At 45.5% G+C, this 25549-nt stretch overlaps 1 protein-coding gene across 5 annotated transcripts in view; it reads right to left on the bottom strand.

The window, feature by feature from the left end:
• The window catches only part of FAM13C (family with sequence similarity 13 member C), a 112508-nt gene extending 87842 nt beyond the window's left edge, over positions 1-24666 (bottom strand). For 3 of the 5 annotated variants that reach the window (XM_084753974.1, XM_084753976.1, XM_084753977.1), the window contains exons 1-3: positions 23414-23546; positions 15432-15488; positions 14156-14357 (exon numbers count right to left, since the gene is read on the bottom strand). In XM_084753974.1, coding sequence (XP_084610100.1) covers positions 14156-14357; positions 15432-15488; positions 23414-23475 — 321 coding nt within the window. In that variant the 5' untranslated portion in view covers positions 23476-23546. Of the gene's footprint in view, positions 1-14155; positions 14358-15431; positions 15489-23413; positions 23547-23590; positions 23767-24491 lie in introns of those variants that run through there. The other 2 variants (XM_084753975.1, XM_084753978.1) reach the window with 2 other exon arrangements.
• Between the last annotated feature and the right edge of the window lie 883 nt (positions 24667-25549).

The following is a 25549-nucleotide window of genomic DNA, read 5'->3' as shown; positions in this document are numbered from 1 at the left end:
TCTTCTATATATGGTGTTGTGGGGCGGGGAGGGGGGGCGGTCTTATCTTTTTCCCTATGAGAAATTCTCTATGGAGGGTTCGTGAAGACACCTCCTCTTAGGTAAGGCTCCGACTTTTCTCCTTAGAACTGAGTAGGGAAATGGTTGAAAAGGCCCTGGACAAGAATCACACTAGGATGGTGGCCTAGTTTGCTTTCCTATTGCTGTGATAAGTGTTATGACCAAAAGCAAGTGTCCAAGGGGTTTATTTGACTCATTCTTCCAGGTCATAATCCATCACGGAGGGGAATCAGAGCAGGAACTCAAGAAGGCAGGAACCCTGAGCAATGCCTCCTATCGCCTTGCTCCCTGGGGCTCATGGGAACCATGAAGAACAACACTGCCTACACGCGCAGCTGTTCTATAACCCTGGACCACCTGCCTAGGGAGGGCACCACCACTGGGAGCTGAGCCCTCCTACATCCATCAACAATCAAGCAAAATGCCTCCACGGAAATGTCCATCCACAAGCTATTCTGACGGAGTTAAGTCCTCAGCTGATGCTCCCTCAGATAAAAATTGGCTTTGTTGAGTTGGTAGCCAAAGCTAAGTAGGAAGAGACGGAATCCACGGCCCTTGTGGTACAGCCCCTGCTTTCTGCGTGCCTGTCCTCCATGTATCACAGTCCAGGTGTGACAGGTGAGGTGGCGCTTATGCATGCCATCATACACAGTGCATTCCCTCAACTTTGGAAACATCCTTCCCTGTCCTTTTTTTTTTTAATCCATTTAGAAAGTCCTGACGCATTAACTGGGTCCACTGAGTGAACTTGCCCATGTGTCTCCATACTCGTGACCCTCTATGACTTTATATAAATCTCTATCGGTGGAGGAAGAAGAAGTCCCAGCTAAGTAGTTGAACAGAAAGCATAACTTACCGCCTCCTAAACCAAGGGGGGAAACTAAAATTTAAGAGACAAAGTCTTCCTGAGCAAGGAGGATAGCTGCATGGTCTTACACCAGGTTGAGACCCTCATGGTCACAAGGGAAACCTTTGGATACCAGGATGCCTCTAGCTGCTGGAGCAAAGCAGGAGTGACGTTTACTGTAGACTCAAAGAAGTACACATGCTAGAGCTATGCTCTTACTGTCTGGCTTTACAACCAGGAGCACTAGCCTGTGCACTGACTAGGAGAAGCATACGCCCTGCCCAAACCAAGGATTCTAATGGTTCCTTGTCACCATGGCCACAGAACGCCCAACATTTTCCTGAGAGGCAAAGACACTTACATTTCCATTCCCACTACAGCAATGGTGTGTTAGGATGTGACAGCCACGGCCCCTGGCTCATGTTCTAACGTCCATTGCTCTCTTACCGGGTGTCACGAGTTGCAGTAAGTGCTTAAAAAGATTTTCTTATTTAATCCCCACAAGGACTCACAAGTGGGTGTTGTCGTCCCTCATTTTACACATAGGTCACCGGAGGTGCCACACTGGGATCCAAATACAAGCAAAATGACAAGCTTTGTTTCCACCAGCCTCCATAGGAAGGCCATGGTTATGGATGTTGCTGTCTCTTCCTAGGTGGGTATACCCCCACCCCAGCCACCAGCACAGGTCTCATGCCTTTGCATCCTGGTGACGACATGTTTCAAGGCATCTTGGGAAGAGATGTCCTGTGTCATAGGAACAGAGAGACAGGGTGGGACCTGGGATGTTCTAGCAGTCTCTACTTTAAATGCCAATGAGCTTTGAAGCTCGCCATCCCACCATGGCCCACAGTGGTGGTAAATCAATACCCACAGCGACATGTCATTTCCGCCTGTAATTTTAAGAAAGCTAGACCCTAAAGGTCACGCAGTGTATCTGGCCACCAATTACATCATAGTTTATTCTTCATCCTTAACACAGCTGCTTAACCTCCAGCAATTATTTCTCAAGCCATGTCATCTTCCCCAGACAGTAGCTTCTAGAAGCATTAAAAACAGACAGAATTACCACAGCTTGAAAGAGGTAGGAACTGATCCTGTTGTACTTTCTGCTCCTGTGCCACACTTAAACAGAACTTCCTTGGTCACTACCTGAGAGAAGAGGACCCTCATAATGCCTCAGAAGTGTCACATAAAGCATACCAAACCACAGTATTTGCATGCGACAAAGGCTCTTCGATGACACTAGTGCCTCTCCCTGTTCTTGCCCCATGCTGGCAAAACATCTGTACATATAATAAAATGATTTAATTTTTTAAATTAGATCTAATCTTCTAGAAATGAAAGGAGAGACCCATTTCTCCTGAGTCCAGTAAGGCTTTATCCCCCCCCCCAAGGTTCTAGACATGAGCAAATTCAGTGGAGACCATTGATGTGGGTACTCATAGCTCCTTCGTATGTTTAATGTCCCCTCCAACCCAATACGCAGCCAAAGTCATCTTTTAATATAATCACCAGGATGAAAAAGACGTCACTGGCTAGTGATACCTTTCAGCCTCTCACTCAATTGCTATGGCCTGGAGCAAATGACTTCTCTGTAGGCTTCCATTTCCACCACTGCAGAGAGGGACATGAGAGCCAATGTCCCTCCAGGGGTAGTTATGAGAGTCAAACGAGTTATTGCTTCTGACACTCAGGACACAGCTCCACACAGACCCACAGAGTAGAAGGCGGCGTCAAGATGGAGCAAGTGCAGAGAAGTGCTCAGCATCGAAAGTTTCTGATGTGAGTCACAGTTAACCTCCTGGACCACAAGTGAGAACGACTCAAAGTAAACCAACTTCAAAGGCAATTGGTCAGCAAAGTATACCCAGAGGCTGAGCATCCTGTAAACAGAAACCAACATAAGCTCTGGCCGTGTCATTTCTAAAGCTTGAACCAAATACTGAGGGTTCAATCATAGGACAACAGATTAATGCTTAAGAATTATTGTAGCTACCAGTTTTGAGTTCTGAAAGATAATTTTTTTTTAAAAATGGAGTCTACACAGACTTCCATGATGTTTATAATCAGAATTTTGTGTATACTGCCCAGAGATTAGAGCCTTTGGCTGATCCATCCTGAGCTTCTTCATGCTGACTGCCAACGCTGACTCTACCTTGAGACTACCAGCACCAGGCAGACTTTCATCACTGTGATGTCACTTGGCAAACAACTTGAAAGAGGAGTGAGTTTATTTTTGGCTCATGGCAGGGACGACACAGTGGAGAAGACAGCTCACAGTGTGCTGGCCAGAGAGCAGAAAGACTGAATTCCTATGCCCATGGCTTTCCTCTTCCTTCACTTTTATTCCACACCAACCTCCAGCCTATGGATGGTGCTGGATGCCAAATCCCTCCTGCATACATACGTGGGTGCACTTTGCTCTTTCTCCTAGCACGTCGCATTAACCACCACACCACGAGAATCTGCACACAGCTAGCTACTTGGTAGTGGCTTGACAGAACAGGCACCCTCTGAAGTAGAGTTCCTGTGATTCCTGCCCCACACAAGGCTCACCGACTCCGCTAACCGCCAACTCTTGTTTCTACAGAAACTTCTCCAACCAGAAATGATTATTTTCCCATGCTGTTGGGGTTTTGATTTGGGGGTTTTGTGTGTTTGTTTTGCATAAGGGTGAGAGATCTTTAGCACTTCAACAGAGGATTTTTTTAAACTTTTTTTTGGTGGGGGTGGGGTGGGGTGGGGTTCTTTTCATTTTCTCCACAGGTAGAAAGGTCACCAGAGCTGTCAAACCCCCTGTATGAAACAGACAGCACATATTTAAATTAAATTAGATTTAAAACAAAGGTACTTCTCATCCTTACTACAGTGCTACTCCTAATAGTCAAGACATGAAATGAGCCTATATGCCCATCAGCACATGAATGGGTAAAGAAAATAAGAACTGTAAATATACAATGAACATAGTCATTGCTTTTTCAGGAAAATGGCTGAAGCTGAAATATTCTGTGTTAAGTGAAATAAGCCACACAGAAAGATGGGCATCACATTTTCTCACAAACGTGCAAGCAAAACAAAACAATGACTACAGGACCTGGAAGAGAGTGAAGAGAGAGGGCAGAAGCGGGCAGGAGGAAGGAAGGAGAGTGGACCTAATTAATACACTGGGTGTGCAATGGAGATGCCACAGTGACTCTCATTAATTATACATTAGTGAGTAATTGTAGTAATGAAAATATTTAGCCAAGAAAGAACCTCGGCTCTTCAGTGTTTGCCTGTTTTGTATAGAAAATTCAGCTACTCCCGGCGTTTAGTTTAATTCTCATGTTCTCGGTCTTCGGGTGACCAGGCTGTTGGCATTTCTGAGTCAGCTGTTGGTTTCACTGGAGTGGAGAAGGCACTGATTACAAGGGAAGAAAGTGGGAGGGAACCATGTCCTCTGTGAAGCCATAAGCTATAACAGCCAGTGATGTCCCTGGGTATTTCATTCCGGTGGGTCATACTTAAAGATGGCCCATACTTAAGAATTAAAACATGATAAGCAGCCAAAGACAACCCTATACACGCTTAGCTCTAAACCTTAGCAGTTTCCTCTGTTTGTGTTTAACGCTTAGTTGCAGATAACACATCTCACAAATCTGATACCTGGGTGAACTTTCGCCTGAGGAACTTTCCCTGGCCCACAACACTACCCAGCCAGCAATTCTAATGCCGTAATTCAGCACTGTGAGGGAGCCCGGGTTCAGTTCCCACCCTCCATCTCTACGCAAAACCCGTAACTGGTGACTGCAACTTATCAAGCGATGAAGTAGTAAGGGTCGCGGATGATAAGAAGACTCAGTACAAAACAAAATCGGCTTTGTTGGATGAGAAAGTCAAGTCCGATCACAATCACAGACCATCAGTCTGATGGCCAGAGGCGGCTCCAGAGAGGTCAGAGATCATCACATGTGAGCATGCACACAACACAAAGCCTGATTTAAAAAAAAAAAACACAGTTTTCTGAGACAGTATTCTCTGGCTGGCTGCTTATCTTCAATAGGATTGGTGCACAAAACATGGCCCTATTGTTCTGTGGCAGAAACTGTGACACTTTTTATGATTTTAACAGAGAAGTTGCTCCTGAAAGTCAACTTTCTTATCGCATTACCAGGGCCATACCCAATCAAGGCAGGCCCTGTAAGAAGGGTGGTCCTAAACTTCTGGGTAAAGAGTTCCAACCCTTCTAGGTACCTCCTCATCCTGACAGCATCAGCATCTTTACCCTGTGTGTTTATGAGATCTTAAATCCTAAAGAGAAAACAAACACCAAGGCAAGTCTTGATTTCAATAAATTGTTGAGACCCCTTTCTGAGCCACCTTTATCCTCAAAAGGTAAACAAAAACTGTTTAAAGGGTTGACTTTTGTGTGTATGTGCATGTGAGTGCAGTGCCCTCAGAGGCCAGAAGAGGGTGTCAGATCCACTGAAATGTGAATTCCAAGTGGCTATGAGCTACATAACATGGGTGCTAAGATCTGAATTTTGGGTCCTCTGCAAGAGCAGCAAGTGCTATTGGCCACTGAGTCATCCCTTCAGCCCATGATAAGAAAATTTTAATTTTGGACAGGTCTATAGTGACAGAGGTACGATTGCACATGCACACCCTAGGAGGAGATAGCTTAGTCAAATACCATACTGCTTGCTCCTGATAGCTCACAGAGCTAGCAAATAAAATATAGAATACTAGGTTGATTTTAAATTTCAGATAAATCTTGAATTTATATTAACTAGTTTAATTAAGTATATAACATACAATATTTAGACCACACTTATTCTAAAAGTATTACTTATCTGAAATTCAAGTTTAGAAGGTCAGTCTGTATTCAGTCTGGAAACTATACCTTTCCAGAAAGCCTAGTCCCAGACTGTAGGCTTGTGGCTGAGATAGTCTCATGGTAATATCTAACCATGTTTGACAACGTTTAAATTGGTGAATCTTAGTTACCCAAAATGTCAACTCATTATTTCTACGCTAGCTAGACTTTCTAAACAGCTTTTCTTACAAGCTCTAGAACAGGCAGTGTCAGCCCTTACTAAACCATCTTCTATCTTGTCAAAAGAAAGATGACCTGCTCTTGACAATATCCCTAAGTGTGGAAGGATATGGACTGTCACAAGTGTATAAGTAGGAGGCCAGCTCTCATGTTAGACAAATATACAGATGGCCAAATCTGCTTCCTGGGTAGTCTTTTTGTATCAAATTTTAAAATGCTTCTAAGTTGTGACACACCCTACAGCTATCCCTAATACAAAGGCTAGTGAGCATACCCCAAAGTCATCCTCTTCTGCAAGAGTAAAATCACTTTTACCCTCTAAATAAAACAGCAAAATTCATGCACACTAAAGTTTCACTTGGCAATGGGCAGTATATAAGCCTAGACCTACTTTTCTTGTTCCTTGAAATAATAAAGGGAGCATTTAATTGATGGAATGCTGCAGAAAAATTTGAGCTCCTGCTTAAATAATAGAACAGGACAAGTAAGCTAATTAGTGTTCTTTTCTCTTCTACTCTCATTAATACTTCTCTATTTTGAAGTACCAGAAGAGGGGGGGAAGGCCAATTAACATAGTCTTCCTTGGGTTGGATGCTCTTTCGAATAAGCAACATGAAAGTTGTTTGTGCCATTGGCCATCACTCCTTCCTTTCCCCCACAGCATACCATAAAGCATTACTTCCTGGTCCAGTGCATCACAAGGTTGTAACCAGCACACAGGACCAGCTCTGGATAATTAATTATGAGAGGACACAACTTCTGTGGCTCCCTGTAGTCCTGGAACTTTGAGTGCTTAGCATAGGAACCTCCAGGTTCTTTTTCTCTTGAGAATCACAAGACAGTCTTTCTAAACAGTGCTCATTGACTGACTCCAGTGAATAGGCCCCTCTCACCGATCAATAAGGGCTTACATGGCAAGTGGCAGATGAGTCTCTTTGTGGGTTTAAGTCACTAAGGCTCCGGGTTGTTGGTTGGGTTTACAGCCTAGTTTAACTCAAGGTATTTGTTTAGTTAGGTTTAATCTACTCTCAGCCAAATGGGAATAAAGCATTCTTTAAACAACTTGTACCCCACTCCTAAAAGTTGCTGAACACATAAAGTTTATATCATTACCTATTTTTAACTTGTAGGGATTGACCTCAAGGCTTTCTTCAAAGGAGACAAGTGCTCAAATACTGAGCCTTGCTCCTCATCATGCCTTCTAATCCTCAAAAACCTCTTAAGGGAAATCTGATCATCTTCATCTTACAAAAACAGAAAAGGCAGATTTTTAAAAAGTGACTTTGATTTCCTAACTCACACAGGAAGTCAGTGACTCAGGGGGCAAGGAAACCCACAGCCATCCATCTGCACCTGTATCAGTTACTTCTTTTTTTGTTGTCACAAGGCACATGACAGAAGCCACAAGAAAGAAGAACTTGTTTTGAGTCACATTCTGAGGGTTCAGACCATCATGGTGGGGCAGCTATTGAGGCAGGAGTGTGAAGTGGCTGGACACATTGTGCCACCAGTAGGTGACAGATGAGCAGGACAAGATGACTACTGGTTCCCGCCCAACTTTCTCATTTTTAACCAAGGGCATGACATTTAGGGTGGACCTTTCCACCTTAATATAGATAAATGCCTCATAGATATGGCCAAAGACTGTTTCCTTTGATCTTCTAGTTCCTGTCAAGTTGACAACCAATATTAACAGTCAGTGTGCCTATGGGCCATTCACTTTGCTCCGTCAATACACTATTCAAATGCCCATCGTCGTTGGAGTTTAGTGAGGGAAGCATCAAATCTTGGAGCCCAATAAAGGGATGCAAGTGCAATGGAACAGCTGCGCAGAAGACCCCACTTCTTTTAAGTGCCGATCACTCTTGAGTATGGGCTGAGTTTATATGGTTAATACAATATAGAAACTGTCTTTGGAACTAAATAGAAACTGTGTGGGTTAGATTTTTATTTACAATACACAAGAGATGCATAAAGGGCCAAGGGGGAAACTGTAACAGTTGTTCTATATGAGAGCAATCTGCATCTCTGTTAAATATTCCAGACAGTGTGTACATAGAGGTAAGCTCTCACTGTTCTCCATGGCAACACTCAGCCGGTACATCAATACTTCCCTGTTCTGTAAGTATGCACCCGTGTGTGCTTACACATCCGTGAGAGGAGAGGGAGAGAGAGAGGGAGAGAGAGAGAGAGAGAGAGAGAGAGAGAGAGAGAGAGAGAGAGAGACAGAGACAGAGACACAGAGAGACAGAGAGACAGAGAGAGACAGAGAGAGAGAAACTTAGCTGCCAGATCTCTACCACTGAGCTACAGCCCCAGTTACTCCTTTTCATTTAAAGGAAATGAAAGAACTTCTTTTAAAGGGAATTCTAAAACTAATATTGCATCAGTTAGCTGATGTGGCTCCAAGCACCGTAATGCCATTTCTCAGATTCCCATTGCTTGAAAACTTAAAACATTTAGTTCGGGCATCTTATTTTTTTTTTATTCCATTTGAATATATTTTTCTTTACATTTCTCAGAGTTAATGTGTAATCAATAAAGCCTATCTCTTAATATTCCCTCATATCATTCAGAATAATGTATCTCTCTACTCTGAAAATGATAAGGTTGCTTTACAGATATCCTAGATTCCTTTCTAGAATCTAAAGATCTAGGATCTAAAGATACCTTTAAATATCTATATTTTTAAATAAAAATATCTTTAAATAAAAACATCTAAAAAACAACAGCTTCACTTATCACTTAAAGGCTGTTAACTAAAAGATGAGCTTATGGCACTGACCATAGGCGTAAACTCACACACCAACCTTGGGCACCTCACTTCCAAGAATCCTCAAGTTGCCAGAGCTCCACGCCACTGAATCGCAGAGAAAGAAAACTAGGAAATACATCAGAGGTCCAATAAGATCCTACAGAAAATCTGTAGCATGGCAAGAATTGAAGAAAAACGTTTACACTGTGCTGTGATATCATATGCAAGAAGTAATATAACAGAATCCACAAGTGAAGGCAATTACTCAGACAAGTGAGGTAAGCAGAGTGTGTCCATGCTCTTTGCATACTTAGGAAGGAAGAAAAAACTGCACAAAGTATACCCATAACAGGAAAGAGCACTTTAGCTATTGGTGATGGCAGAGGACAGTGTCACAGAATGAAAACCATCTTTCTTTTAACTTAGGGTTGATCTCAATAAGAACTATATTGCCTAAAAAGAGAAATACAGTAGATATTTAATAGGTTATTTTGCCTCAAAGTATTTAAAGTTGTTTTTTTTTTCCTGCAGAGGAATGAAGATGAAAATCTCACAAGCAGATCTGGATCATGTGCCAGCCTTTTAACAGGCCTACTGCAGCCAAATGAAAGATGCTTATATATGCCAGACCCAACAGCTGGTCTCCCCAAGGAAGTGGGTTAGCAAGAGACTGGCAGCCCGTAGCTCAGTGCAGAAAAGCTCTCCTTAGAGCCTCCTACGTTTGTATTCTGTTAAAATAGCCACCAGGGGAAAGGACATACAGATTGGGTGCAGCCTGGTGCCAGATGGTGGGGAGTGAGGAAGACAAGGCTCCATCTACCGGCACTAAAAATGAATGCCCTCTGGACAGCTTGGAGCGCCAACACAGGAAGTGGCTTCTACCATCCGCACCTCATCTTCCCACACCAGGCTGTGGCGGGTGGATGTTCTGACTTCTACAACACTCAAAACAGAAACACTTCTCATCTTTCACAGAATGCTGGGATGGATAATCCATGCCTTGGGCCAGTTCCCCCTCCTTGGGAAGAGTGTTTGCTATCTAAGTAGACACTGTAAGCAGCAACAAGATGTTTCTGGGTTCCAGCCACACCCGGGTTTAGGATGAGCTGGGTTTGACTTCAGCGATATCAAGGAATTTTACCTTACAGTTACCTAGAACCTGGCTCTCCGGGGACCAAACACTCAGGGCTCCTTATCCAAGGATGTATTTCCCATGTGGTTTATTGTGTGAAGGAGAGGGGATGAGCGAGTGTGAAGGGAACCTGTGGCTCAGGTAAGCGTTCGCATCTCAAACACTTCAGCTTCTTAGAGGGCAGCCTTCAGGTCTCTCCAGGGTCCCTGGTCTTCTGCCAGTAAATTTGCCTAAATCCCTCCATCTTAAATCACTTAAAAGGGATGTAAACCTGGAACCTTCAAAGACCAACTCCAGATCCTCTTACTCTGCTTCCTTCTCATGGTTGTGGCCAAGGTCAAGAAGGAAGAAAGGTCACTCAATGCTCAATGTAACCCATCAGATGGGACCTGCTAATTCTGAATACGGGGTTCATTAAGAGAAAGGCAAGGAAGGTGGGGGATTTAAGCCACACTGTCCACAGCTGCCGGGGGCCTCCTTTCCCTCAAGGCCAACCATCGGATCAGGCTCAAACTGAAGGGCAACATTAGGGCCATGCGTTCCAACTTCATGAACAGGAAACTCAGAACCAGCATCAACCACAGGCCTACATGGGTGCTCTTCTGCTTCCGGGGCAATGATTTTAAACGTAAGAAGTTGATTGGTGCCTGTGGGTTTTCACAGGTGTTTGGGGGAAAATGAAAACCCTGTAACAAAGCAGTTGGCACTCAGCAGCGTCACTGAAGCAAGAAGCATCAGGCAGAATCCACAGCTGCAAAGGAGGCTCAGATCCAGCCCCCTTCTAAAGAGTTAAGCATGGAACTTTCTGCCACACTGTGAGGTCAACCTTGTGGATGTCACATTTGCCTTGCAACCCAAGCCCTTCTGTCACAGGTCAGTCTACATTCATTCAAGTCATGATGGGGCTTTATGCGGTAATAGCCAAGACGAAGTGTGATCAGCGATGACCATGGTTTTTGTGTAAACTTGTCTGTAGCATTGTTTTCACTTGAATCTAAGTCACCTAAGCCACTGGTTTCCAGATGGGGAGGTATACTGTAGCCTGCATTACATCAGGGATCACATTCCCAATGCGACTAAGTGGCCTGTTCTATCTGATTAAACAAACTTCATTCTCAAATACAACAGTGCAGACAAAATGCTGGTTGCATAATGGATTCTTTCCCAATAATATCCCGGCTAAAAGCAAGGCAGATGGTCTACAGAGCTTAATAAAAAATCAGACCTAGTGCCCGGCTTAGTGTGTTGTTTCAGTGATATTCTTAATACTGTCTTCTAGGATCAGTTATAGATTGAGGTGTTTTTTTCTTTTTTTTCTGTGTAAGAACTAGAGTCATCCATTTTTATAAAAACCAGAACCCATACTGCCTATCTCCTTTGAGACAGCCCTGATTAACATCCTTCAAGGCACTCTTTCTAATTTGGAGGAAATTTATTTTATAATCTTGTTCGCATGCCTGTTGTGATGGATGCTCAGAGCTTTCAGATTTCAAAATTCCGGGGAGTCAATTTGTCACAGCTCCTTCAGCTTCTGTCACCTGTAGACAGTTGCTGGTCCTCCAGAGTTGGCTTGTGATTGTACTCAGTGTTAGGGCTGGTTTGCGTCTTTGGCCAGGAACAACCTCAAGCCACACCCATGGTGAAGAACAAGATAGTTTAAGCCCTTGAAACGTCAAAGAAAACAACAGACGTAGGGTACACCCCTGATAAAACTGGGGGACTAGAGCAGGACTTTTAAGACTTTAATGCAAAGGTCATGGCTCATTGACAGCCAACCCAAGACTAGGAGAACAAGAAGCAAAGGCCCAATGGACGGATCAGGAAGACTTCATCATAGTTATTCATTTAACACAGTGGTCCCCAACCTTCCTAATGCTGCGACTCTTCAATACAGTTCCTCGTGTTGTGGTGACACCCCCCCCAACCATAAAATTATTTTTATCGCTACTTCGTAACTGTAATTTTGATACTGTTGTGAATCCTCATGTAAATCTCTGTGTTTTCCAATAGTCTCAGGCGACCCCTGTGAAAGGGTCATTTGACTCCCCAAAGGGGTGAGGACACACAGGTTGAGCACCCGTGGTTTAGCCGTTTGATTCTCTATTTTCTGAAAGCATAGGCTTCCTCTGTCCATCTCGCCTGTTTGTAATCCCTAGCAATTTAGTGCAAGGTGTTTATGTGAACCTGAAAGAAACACTTAAGAGTGATACCACATGCCTTCTACCCCACCCCCCACCCCCCCGTCCACGCCCACCTCACCCACATTCGAAAAATTCACACTATTTGATTATGCTCAACAATAAACAGTCTTCTCTTTAACTAGGATACAGAGTTGGGAAAAAATCCGTTTGGTAACCGATATCTTGCCTACCGCGTTGCATCTGAGAACAAAGCTCACTGAATCAGAACGGCCAGTTAGCTTCTGCTGGGGAGGTCTACGTTCCAACCAGGACTGCAATGCAGAGTTACAAGTGAGAATGCCCCCAGCTCTTCTCGCTCCTTTAACCTTCCTGAGCTGTAGCAACAGGCTGGGAATTACATGCCCCATTGCTACCTTATTACAAGTGACAACGATGGTGTGACTTCTTTGAGGCCACACTAGAGAACAGCAAGAAGGAAGGCATTCTGAAGAGTGGCTGGCCACCCTAAAGTGTCACAGGCGGTCCCCCTAGGGAAGGATGCAGGATCAGATCCCCACCCCTCAAGGACCAGTCGGTTTGGAACCTGCATCCAAGCATAACCCTCCCTCTCAGAGAGATGCTGCAATGGATTTAGAGTCTCAAGCGTGTCGGACAGGAGGGATACCTCACATGCCTGCCTCTCTCTCCACAACGAAAGTGGGAGCTTAGGATAATTAACTCTCAGCTTCTCAATGCAACAGGTGTTTGCACTTCACTGGAAAATGGAAGGCCCAACCAAGAGGTCACGATGCCAAAACCCTAAAACTGCAAAGCCACATCAAATCAAGTCACATAGGCCACACCACCATGGCTGTTCTCTCGGGAACATCACCCGGTGCCAGTTTGCACAATGGGTCAGAGTTAACAGGGATATGTAATTAACCTACCGCACCTTGAGCCTCCTGCATTATTTTTTTAGGTGACTAAGTGTTAACATTCGAACCTAACTAACCTTCACGGAATGGCCATGTTCCAAAGGTTATGTCTGGTACATTATGAACATAATCTTGGAGTTAGAATGTGACTTCCTGCGGTGATGACAATAGGTCACAGTTACTTAGTGTCTCCTAAGAATATAAATTATCAGGGATTTTTTAAATTAAATTTTTTGTTTGGTTGGTTATGGGGCTTGGGGGTTTTGGGGTCCCCCCCCCCGCATTTCTAGACAACTAGAGAAGGTTTACATGTATGGAATATCAGTCTAGTATGGTGGTGGTATACATCTGTCATCCAGCACTCAGGGGGCTCAGGCAGGAAGCTGGCAAGTTTGAGGTCAGCCTAAGCTACATAGGAAACCTCTATTTTTTAAAAAAAATACATATATATGTATATAAACTTATTAGCAAAGTACTAGGTAAGACCCCTTTATTCATTCATCATCCATTTTAATATTTATTGACCTCAGAAAAGCAAATGCTACATATGAATACAACACAACAAACACACATGCATGACTGCTCATCCAAGGCCTCTCCACTTTAGCCTAAGGAGACTAGCTCGGGATCAAAGAGAGACTCCTAATTTTGCTGAGTGGGCTCCCCAAGTCTGCACAAAGGGTACATCATCCTGCATGAACGCCAACGCCTCTCCAAAGAACACAGCGTAACTTCCAATCAAAACCTCCTTTTTAAGAATGCCAGTTTGGAGCTGAGGGTACAGCTCAGTCGGTAGGATGCTTGCCTATCGTAGATGACGTCCTCACTTTGACACCCCGCCCCAGCCCCACACAAACCGCCCATCTGTACGCCCCACCCACCCACCCCTCCCCGTGCTCATGGCAGGTGGAGACAGAGGGAGCAGGTCAGCCTCAGCTACATTTGACATTCAAATCCAGCCTATGAAAGACGCTATCTCAAAAAGTAAGGAAGGAGAGAGGCGGGGGGGGGGGGGGGGGGGGGGGGGGCCCGGGCCGGCAGGGGAGAAGATGAGAGGGAGGAGAGGATGGAGAAAGAATAGGATGTGGAGCTGAATGGTTGCCAGAATATTAGCTTTCTCAGAGCACCTGGTGCCTAAAGAAGCCTTTGCTGCGTCCCAGGCCACATACACGCTAACCTCACACACGCAGCAAAGAGCCCACTACACCGCTGTGCCCCTGCACCAGGGAGGCCCCCTCCATAGCCACGGCCTGATAGTGGAGCTGTACCTGGCCTTCTCCGTGGTTCCGGCCACTCTCGGTTCTGAGGATAGACTTGGGTTTTCGGGACTTGAAGTTGCCCATACTGGGTCTCAGCACTCCATCCACTAGCAGGGTCTGTTCTACATGCCGCTGGGCCTCATGGGAGGGTGGAGCAAGTTCATCTATTCGAGGCCCCGCCTGTGGGTGGTTCTCTTTATTGTTTTCATCTCTGCAAGAAGAAAAGACCCGATTTAGAATGCACCCGAAACAAAATAAGCCTGTATTGAAAAGAGCTGACGAGAGTCACCACGCTGTTTTCAAAGGGAGCCCAGTCGCAGGCAATTTTATAGGCCTGAACCCCCAAGAGATGTGGATGTCATTCTTGTTTTCGTTTCTTTTTATTATTTTTAGTCAAGGTCTCATGTATCCCAGGCTGGCCTTGAACTCACTATTACTCAAATGTGACCTTGAGCCTCGGATCCTCTACAGACTTGTACCGCCAGGACTTTTTCACGCAGTACCAGGGATTGACCACAGGGTCCTAGGCAAACTGAGTACAGCCCCCCTGCGCGCCCCCCCCCCATGACTTTCATTCTTCCTTTCCCAGTCTTCACTTGAAAATGCTTTGCTTTCACGCATGCCTATTTCCTCCCGCAATCACAACGTGAGACCTTCAGGTTAGGTACTGAGATCCCAAATTTGCAGATGAAGAATCTAAAGTCCTGTGGTTAAACAGCACACGGAGCAGACAGGCTAACTCAAACACTCCCAGAGTGATCGAACAGGGCTCGGTCTCTTAGGCCGAATCCTTGGCTCAAGACGTCTATGCTTCCAATCTACTGGCAAAGACAGTTTACAACACCGGTTTGTTTGGAAAGGAGGCAAGTCATCCAGACAATTTTAAAGGCAAGTGATAAAGTCTCCCTAACCAGGAGTTTGAATCGTGCCTTGGTGTAGAAGATCCCAAATGTGTGGGTTCCCACAGAGCTGAGTCCCTGAGAGAAAAAAAGGACTCAACAGCATTTTTTACAGGAACATTCGTTCCTCATTCAGGTTCAAATCTGGAACTCTCGACCATGAATTCCAGGACGTTCAATAATATGGATAATGATGGGCATGATGTCAAATTTAGCAGGGAAGTTCCCAATCAAAAGGCTCTGTTCTGGGGATCTGAACGCTGACCCTCGGAACTATCCAGAGAAGATGAGGACGCCAGAGAGAAGATGCTTGAAGTCAAAAGAAGAGATAGAAGATGCGCATGACCTCTTCCCGCTCACAAATCAGAACCAAGGGTGAGACATACCTGAGCCCAGAGCAGTCATCCTGGTCTTCATGTAAAGAGACGGTGTCTTCGTCACACCTGAGACAAGAGAGGGAACAGCCTGTCAGACACAAATGCCTGTTGCGGGAGAAGCAACAAGAACCTAGAATTGTGCGGAGATTAGCATGGAGAAACCATAAAGTGCAAAGATCCTCACCACTGTCTCACCAAAGAAAAACAACCAGCTCCAGTTTCCGACATCAGACGGGCAACTGACGCAATGCCAATATGCTCACGCGTGAGCTGGAAGCTTTGAATCAGCTGTGACTCTTCACCTCGGCAGACATCGCCTAAGCCAATGGCTCTCAACCTCCCTAAAGCCTCATGCTGTAATGGCCTCAACCATAATACTATTTTTGTTGCTACTTCATTACTGCAATTTCGCTACTGTTACAAATCATAATGTAAGTTATCTGATATGCAGCCTATCTGATACGGGACCCCCGTGAAAGGGTCAGTCAACCCCCAAAGAGGTCTCCACCCTCAAGTTGAGAACCGCTGGTCTAAGCTCACAGGATCTGACCTCACCAGCCCCAAGGTGCTCCCAGCATGGGGATGTCAGACACCAAGAGGAATGCTCTAGAAGAGCTCCCGTAAGCCTCTGCATCAGGCACTCCGTCCTGTGCCCCATGCCATAACAGCAACCACTGGCTTTGGACTTCGTCTTTCTTTTTCACAAGACTTCCTAGTTAACCTGATGAAAAAGTCTCGGCTCTTCCACACTGAAAACTTCCCGAGTCTCTCCCTGGGGGAACCTAGAGTGAGAGTGTTGTTCTGCATAAGCAGGAAGAAGGCTTTGTTCCTCTTCACCCCCACCCCACCCAGCCCCACCCTGGAACATTTTTCTATCTTCCACTCCTACCCACCCTTCGATGGCCAAAGCCAGGTGGTACCAGCTCTGAACAGGAACCTTCCCAGGCAGATTCACACACACACACTTCCTGTGACTGTGTTCATACTAAGGTGTAAATGTTTCCTCTTTATCCTTGGGTTTTGGTGTCTCTTGTACCCCTGAGATCCTTTGAGTTGCTTTCTTTTTTTTTTTTTAAGATGTATTTATTTATTATGTATACAGATCTCATTATAGATGGTTGTGAGCCACTATGTGGTTGCTGGGAATCGAACTCAGGACCTCTGGAAGAGCAGGTGGCACACTTAACCACTGAGCCATGTCTCCAGCCCTTTCTTATTGCATGAAACGCCTATAGGCATAACGATACTTATGAAACAACTTATAAGCAACTACAATTCTTTTTCTAGAGACACCACCGCAGCTCCCAAGCACAGCATTGCTTCCAACAGACCCTCGGAGAATCCTTGATTTAAGATGGAAGAGGGAGAGAGAGAGGGTGGGACCAGGAGGAGAGAAGGGAGGAGGCTATGATCAGGATGTAAAGTGAATAAATAAATAAACTAATTAATTAATTTAAAAGAATGCCTCTGCTCCCTGGGGAGAGTAACCAAGCAGCATAAACAGCTGAAACAGTGACTACTTATTAAGCATTTACTGCCTCCCAGGGGCTCGATGCACCTTCTGTGGTGGTTCATAGTCAACTTAACAGGACTTTCAGATTGTGTTAACTGATGTGCGAAGACGCAGCCCGATTGTGGGCAGCAGCACTCCATGGGCTAGAGATAGCCTGAGAGAAAGTGAGCTGAACCCCAGCATTCATCTCCGGCGGCTTCCTGGCTGCATACCACATGGCCAGCCTCCTCAGACTCCGTCCTGCCTGGTGCCTTGCCCACAATGATGGACCATGCCCTCAGACCGAGAGCCGAAATAAATCCTTCTCTAAGTTGTTTTGGTAAAGTTGTCACATCACAGGGATGAGAAGAGTTGGGCCAATGTGTCTTATGTTTTTCTAGGGCTAAAGGCCAACCTGTTCGTTTTGTTTTTATTTTAATGTCCAATCTACTGGTGTAAATATGTGACAGCCATGAATATGCGACATGCCTATTGAAGTTTTTAAGTGTCTTTTTCCCTACTTCTTTCTGTTCTTGATTCAGACAAGTTAGACATATCTATACTCAAACATTATATTTCTAGAGGATACCAGATTTTAGAAAGATCTGGATCCTGTTCTGAGAAATTCAGCATAGTGAGTAGGCAAAAAATAAAACAAATAAACACATATGTGCAAATATAATACAGCGCTTATGCTACATTCAATAACATATTTAAATAGTCATCTCTGGAAATGCTGTATAATTAGATGACAAATTAACTCAAGAAAGCTCCTGCCCCCTTCTCTTACGGCCTGTTTTTAAATTATGGCTTTTGTAGTGAATTATACAAAGACCACCTACAGACTGGAACCCTCTTTATCTAAGAGAATATTCTGTTCCTTCCGGCAATGAAAGAAAGTTGGCTGAGTTAACAAAATGCTCACTTTGACTGAATAATCTAAACTCCTTTGCTCTCTCATGGTTTTCACTACCCATAACCCCATTCTATTTATCTCATGAAAAATAGCAATTAAGCTCTCAAGTTTTACATTCTGCCCCGTCATCAGTATTCACACCTAGTTCACGTGGGCTTTGCAATGTGAACGACAATTTGTTTTCCAATAGTAAAATAGAAAAAGGCCACACAATATAGAAACCGTAAACTCTTGCCTGTGAGAACTAGGCTTCAGCCCACAGTCCCAACCCGGAGTTCAGTAACGCTACCTGGGAATTTGGCAGTCATGTGCTTCTGCTCGGTGAATTATTGTTGTTAGACTGTAACAGAATCCTAACAATTGTTTTCTCCTTTAAGCATGATGGACTGAGAATGGAAATTCAGCTCCAGAATCTACAAAGGGGAAGGTGCCTTCTGGGCCATAAAGCTGGACCAAATTAGTAGAGCAGAAATATCTCCTCAACAAAGTGCCAATTGCCACTCAGGAGACACAAGTACAGGTCCCACGGCTGCTCTTCGACTGCAGTACATGTCTGAGCTTCTTTCCTGAGCACCACTCAATCGGCATCTCATTTTTTTGTCCTTGTCCAGGGGGGCCTTACGAAGGGACAATACTGGCCCAGCTATAAAAATGGATTCTGCCTTGGAAAGCTATGAGCACAGCTCTCCATTTCTGGAAGACCTTCCACTCAGACTAGGCGGCCAGCTGACCTGAGCTTGGTGTTCACTTCTGGTACTGGAGAGCCGCAGGAGAGCTGAAAAGCCAATCCTTTCTATGATCCCCTTAGGTCCTCAAAACTGAAAAATATCCTAGTAAGCAAGGTAGCCTAGGCTCAGAAAAGTAAACACTATACAAATGTGGATCCTCACTTCTAATTTTTATATATGTGTATTTGTGGAGGAAGCAAGTAGGGTAGAGGGTGGGAAACCAGAAAAGGTCCGTGAGAGGGAAGAAAAATAGAACATATGTGGTATGGACATGGAAAGGGAGGGTCAGAGAGATGAGGGGAGGGATGGAGGAAGGCGATTGACTAAAACTAAGGATGTCTGAGAATGCCGCAAGCAAACCTGCTACTTTAGATACCGACCTAAAAAAAAAGCAAAAAAAAAAAAAAAACCTCATAAAAAGAAACAGCCCATCGTGGTGGTGTGCTCAGAAATAGCTGTTTGGATGTGTGGTATGTTGTGTAAACCTTTGTAAGCGGTTACACATTCAGCAAAAGGAAATCGCAAAAGTCTTACAATAATGTGCCATGCCCTGGTGCTCTTCAGACTGTGTGCTGTCACAGTGGGTCTCCACGAAGTGGAGAGCCACCAACATTTTATGGCCGGCGTGCTTAGACAATGTCAGCACAGACAGGGTTAACAGCTGCTTCCTGGAAGTCGCTGAAATCACATGTCTGTGTGTGACTGAACCGTGATGGAGAATGTTTTTCTTATGGCTGGCCATGGTGAAAAGGAAAAAACAACAACAACAAAACAACAACGACAAAAACAAAACAAAAAATCGCTTAAGACATTTCCAGCACTTTATTCCTCAGTAGCTTTTTCTTAGGAGGCTAAGTCAGTGCTCTTCACTTGAGACTGTCCAGACATCTCTGCAACAGCTCCAAGCTGTGTCATTTCTCCCTCTTTTATGTTTGCTCAGTCTGCCAAGCACAAACAAACAACAACAACAACAAAAAAGGACCACATGACCATCCCCACCTTGTCTGTCCAGCCTGACAGGTAGGAAGGAATACAGTCTCAGGGAGGCCAAGTTATTGCCCAAGATTCCAAGGCTTTACTCCAGAGGCTATCACATGTTCCTGCTCCATACCACTAAGCCCACAGACAGAAGTCACATGACATTGTCAGTCTAAATTCCCAGAGGCTCAGGAGACAGGAGAGCCAGACTTCTTGGAATAATACGTGAAGTTATATTCTCTGTTTAAACAGGAAGAGAGGCCCCAGCTTGATGGGCTGGAAGAGAAATACCTTCTCTCCCCTTGCAGCACCACACGCCCTAATGGCAAAGATGCAGCGATGCAACCTCTTGAGGAATTTCCCAGAAGCCCCTGCATCAGTGCTCTCTGGATTGCCTGACTGAGATGGGCAGAATCACACCTCGTCCTGCCTCAACCCCATACAACTCTGAGGGTGGCCTGTAAACTAACGTGTGATGGGAAAAGCTGTTTGTTGGGCTTTGGTTTTTGAAATTTTTTTTGAAACGTTGCTATGTAGCCAAAGATGATCTTGAACTTTGGGTCCTCCTGCCTCTACCACCAAGGGCTGGAGATTACAGGCATTCACCAGCATCCAGTTCTATTCGGTGCTTGGAATCAAACCCAGGGCTTCATGTGTGCCAAGCCACACAGCCCCAAGCCCTGTAATGTAAACTTTTATTTATTTATTTTTTGGTTATGAGCGTTGTTGTTTGCCTGCACATATGTATGCATGAAGGTATCAGAGGCCCTGGAACTGGAGTTACAGATAGTTGTGACTGCCCCCTAGGTACTGGGAATTGAACCCGGGTCCTCTGGAAGTGCTCTTAACCACTGAGCCATCTCTCCAGCTTCTTGTAATGTAAACTTTAAAACAGCCCTGCCCAGCCACTTAACTAGTAGGCTCCTAAAGTGTTTCCGTCTAACAGTATCTAGAACCCAAGCCAGCTCTGACCTGACTCCAATCCAAAAAACCCATCCCAAGTCCTCTCTTAGTCTAGAAGTCTATATTTTTCACAAGATCCTTTTCCAGGGAATGGTGATGGGTTTGCTTTGTAAAGCGATGCTTAGAGGCTACTGGGCAGAACTTTTGCAAGTGAGGCACCGGTCTAAATACGGTGACCCAGAAAGAGACTTTAAAAACAACACATCTTGAAAAGGCGCCGCAGACGTGGTGAAAAGGCTAAGGTCACTCTGATGTTGGAAAAAGAAAAAAAAAAATTGTATATCAAACTGAGTCAAATACACCCAGATCTGCACAGGCATTCCAAGGCCTTAGGGAAACCGAGAAGAGGAGACTGTCCTTGACTCTTGGTTCCACTTTCCTTTGACTCTTCCAAGACCTCCTCTAGCTGGGGAGACAGGGGCACAGCCCAATTGGCTGTTGTCTTATGCTCAGGTATGAGCACCTGAGCATGAATCTCCAGCAACCACTTTAAATTTGATCATAGTGGTGGTCCACGTGGCGCCGCAGGATTGAGGATGGAGACTGAGGATCCTCAGAGCGCCTTAGCCGCCAGTCTTACCCATCTATGAACTCTGAGTCCCTGAGAGATGGGGTTGAGCGAGATAAAAGGAGACACAGGATCTGGCTACCAGAGGCACCTCATACACAATGTGCGCGCGCACGCGCGCGCACACACACACACACACACACACACACACACACACACCTGGCCAAGCAGCTTCCTTTCAGATTGGGCTATCTGATAAAATAATTCATAGGAAACACTAATGACTTGGATGTGCCTTCCAAAGCACAGAGTTTTAAATTTCCATTTTAATAAGTACCAATACCAGAGGCCTTCACCCAAAGGAAGGCCTCTCCGGGTGGAATTTCAGTGGTGTGGGAGGAGGCCATGCGGAAGGATGGGGAGAGGAGGCAGAGGGACATCTCAGGGACATCAGAGAGGAAAGGGGCCCCTCAGCCAGACTTCCATGCCACTCAAACACTTCTGGGACACCTACTATACCTGGGTGTCTCAATAGCGCCCTCTGGTCCTGCTGGGAAAGGACTGGGCCCCCAGATCCAAGAATAGGTTCATATTACTGAGAGGAGAAGAGAAAAAAAAGTTCTGTTTGACAACCACAGGTTCAAGATGCCCCTCATCTGAGCTGTGTCACACCTGTGACACCTTGAGCACATTGTAACTTCCTTGGATTTTTGCATTAGCCATATGGCTTCCCGGTCTCCATTCACAGCCTTTTTAAAAAAGGAACCACTGTCACGTCTCTGGAAGTAACAACCTGACCTTATGCAATCCGAACTCCCTTGGGAATATCCAAGGACGAGACATGACAGTCTCCACATCATTTAACCATAACACACACACACACACACACACACACACACACACACACACACACACACAATCCATATGAGATCTGGAACTAAAAGTCCCCATCTTGAAGTGCCTGGGCCTGTGATGGTGTTTGACTTTAGGAATTTAGCCACGCAAGAGCTCCCAAGAATCGGGCCCAGAAAACATGTGGTGCCAGGGAGCCCAGCAGGAAAAAAGAGAGGTGGTACCTGACCACTTAACCAGGAAATCCAGGCCTCATCCTTGGTCCACAGATCATTTACAGGAAAGCAGAGAGGTAGGGCAATGTCACTACCATGACCAGGGTCCTAGTGAGCAGGCCATAGCGCATCTTTGAAAGTCAACCTGGTCTGACTTTTAAAGAGACTTGCAAAGTGTGATGCTAAGACAGTAGCAAAGCAAACAGACAAGCGAAGGTGCCTGGGAAAGAGGCCCCAGGAAGCACAGTGGAACCTCAACCCTCCCTCTCCAAGTCTCTGCGACAATGGCAGCATCTAAAAACCCAAAGGGTTTAGCTGTTCGGGTGCCTTTAGCAAACAGCTCCCAAGTCACGTGCAGACTCTGTATGGAACTCATGCTTTCTTAATGTGGCAGAATACACAACTTCACACACACCCTCCTACAAAGCTTTTCCAGAGTGCCTTTACCAAAAGATCCCAGAAGTTAAGCAGGAATTTCCCAATGATAAGATGGCTAGATGCAATACATACAGTTTATAACACCCAGCTATATGTAAGTCACATACAGTGCTAGCTAAACCTACTCCACATTCATTTATATTATTGACAAAATATTAAGGAAGAGATGACCAGAATAAAAAATGCAGCACTATAAATATCAACACACACACACACACACCAGTGTGGGCTGGCCTTGAGTAAAACACCATTCCCCCTCCCTCCACTTGGAACTGTTGTTAGTCACCCCCCCCCCCAAGCATCAGGTAAGGCATTTCTCTACAGTTGCATCATTGAGTCAGACAAGAAGAAAAAAAAATGACAAAAGGCATCTAGAAAAGTTTATCGCACTGTGTCTTAAAAATCTGTACACACACAGAGAAGATAAGTTTACCCTGCTTAAATATGCTGGAATTAAACTCCAGTTCTCTCACATCCATCTATTTGGGGCAAATGTACACAGCATGCACGCCATGAAAACTGACACTCATGTTGGCAAAATACAACCAAGCTTCCTGACATGTCATATAATTTTTTTTTTCAAAGCTAAGCTCCAAGATTGCATGTTTTGGAGCATGGAGCTTCCCGCAGTATCAGCTAGGTTTAATACTGCCCCCCCCCCCACCGCGCGCCGCGTCGTCGTCCCCCCCCCACCCCCAGCAGCTGCTTTAAAACTGGCTGCAACCTGTGTGAAGTCTGTGCCCCCCTCTCACCCACCCCCACCCGCCGCTGGCAGCCTCACAGCCTCGGGTTCTAGGAGACAATGCATCGCCAGGGAAGAGGGGCTGGGAACGGGGTACCTTCCCCATAGTTGTTTCGGAGACCCACATGCAGGTCGATTGTTACGGCAAGAATCACTTACTCAGTCACAGCGGCGTTGCTGAAGGAATTATCCTGAAGGCTGAAACAGAAACAAGAAAACATGAGCCAAGTCCGGCCGGGGAGCCGTCTCCCTAATTGCTCTCCCCGAGTTAGAGCACGCACACAAACATGGCATTGCCAGGCAAGTCTTAGGGCTTGCCCGGCACGCTCGCTCTACCTTGGGCTGCTGTCTGCACATGCTCCTGACGACACCCCCAGCAGGGGCCCAGCGGCACGGGCGAACCACAAAGCCCAGCAGCCTGCGAGGCTGCAGGGACGATGGGGCGGGGCGCGGCGTCGCGCAACCCCGGGTTGCAGCCACAGGAACCTGGAGAGGCTCTCTGCACAACCCTGGTAGCCAGCTAGGAGCTACGGGGAGTCCAAGATGCTCTAGCCTGCCACCTCAGCCAGGACTGACAATAAGGATGTCCCCCCCCCCCTCCCGCCCCGCAGTGGCTGCAATGCCCGCCTCCCATAGCTTGTTACCTCCCCAGCCCCCACCCAACCCGGGGGATGCAAATATGCAAAGATGAATCCATCGCTTTTTATGAAAGCAAGGAGGGACCTAGAAGGAGGAGAGGGAGATGGACGCTGAGTTGGGTCTTATTTTCACTGTGTGTTAGTTTTTACTGCCTAGAACAAAAGAGGCTCCCAAGGGCCGGCTGCATCCCCTACGGGTCGTTCTGAGCTCCTGTTATTTTATTCTGCTGGAGGAAGCGCCCAGCTCGAGATGACAGAGCTGTGAAAGAGCGAGTGTAGAATGCTTTTCAGGCCTTAGCTGGTGCCTAGGACACCATGCAATGGGGGAGGGTGGACTCCTCCACTCAAATCAGCCGACACCTTCACAAAGGACGGAGTGATAAACTCACAAACTCAGTTCCCACCCTCATCCTGGCTTTATTCTTGCTTGGGAATGTTTGTCCGTCCCTCACCAAATTGTTCGCGTCTCCTGCCTGCCATGTTGACCCTGACTTGAAATAAACCGACATCTCTGAAAGACAGGTCTCTGAACTTTGAAGTAAGATTTCATGAAGTATTAATTCCTTGTGTGCTGAACTATATTACACATGTGTCCTTACTCATACTGTCCCATGGAACTAGGTTCTAGGTGGCAGACACTTCTCCGTGTTTATGGCAGTGTGAAGTCCAATGAAAGCATAGCTTCCGGTGGACAGATCTGAAGACCGTCAGTTTCCCAAAGGCTCCCGCGCTCAGGGACTATGGTGCCAATTGTGAGTAGTCCAGAGTGGAGACGGACCCGGACGTTGGTTGTGTAAACAGCTCCAGTGATCCATCTGGGATGGGAAGGAACAACACTTTCAACTGAGAAACAGGAGTTAATATCAGAGTGCCATAGACCCATTGAAAATAAATGATAAATGTACTCAATAAATCCAGACATTCGATAAAAGACGAGTTCTCAGCGACCCATGAGCAGAAAGGAGCCAGACTAGCTTATAAGAACTGTTCGTACAGAAGACAAGCGGCTAGAATAAAAGGCTGCCATTTAGCAACGTGCATGAACCCACTTCAGGGTTTTACCACTCATCCAGTTCTTACACTGTCCTCATCCTACATCTGATATTTTTTGGTAAGTGGTTTTCAAGTACGTTTTTAAAATGAGATGGCCTGTTCACCTAGGAATACACAATGCTGATGGTTTGTCTGGAGGCCCTTGGCTTATCTGAACAACAGTCCAGGGTAAGTTCAAAGGGAGAAGAGGAAAATTATCCCTGGGATCTGTGAGGAAGCCTGAGTATTTCCCAGGGCAGCGACAGGGCCCAGACTTCCCTGTGGTTTTATGTAACATGGTGTAACATGGTCAAAACACACTTTGAAAGGAGAGAGATGATCAATTCAAACACAGCAAAGGAAACTGTTTTATCCTCTCAACTTTGAAACAGGACTTAGATAGGCAAAATGATGTGGACAAGTTGAAAATAAAAGGGTAAAATGAATGTATTCAGTCGGTGTGTTTCTCAAACTCGTTTAAGACCGTTGTAATACTTAGATTAAACATAGCAATTAACACCGTGCCTACCAAGGGTTTGTGAGAAAACGCTGTCTGACTTTGGTGAACTAATGAATAATGAACCGATGATACATATACTTAAAGCTGTGTCTGATGCAGTCCTTG

This window comes from Acomys minous, assembly GCF_964271855.1.
Source record: "Acomys minous genome assembly, chromosome: 13".
Lineage (NCBI taxonomy): Eukaryota > Metazoa > Chordata > Mammalia > Rodentia > Muridae > Acomys > Acomys minous.
The sequence above is the reverse complement of the archived record's forward strand: the minus strand, read 5'-3'. Positions and strand labels throughout refer to the sequence as shown.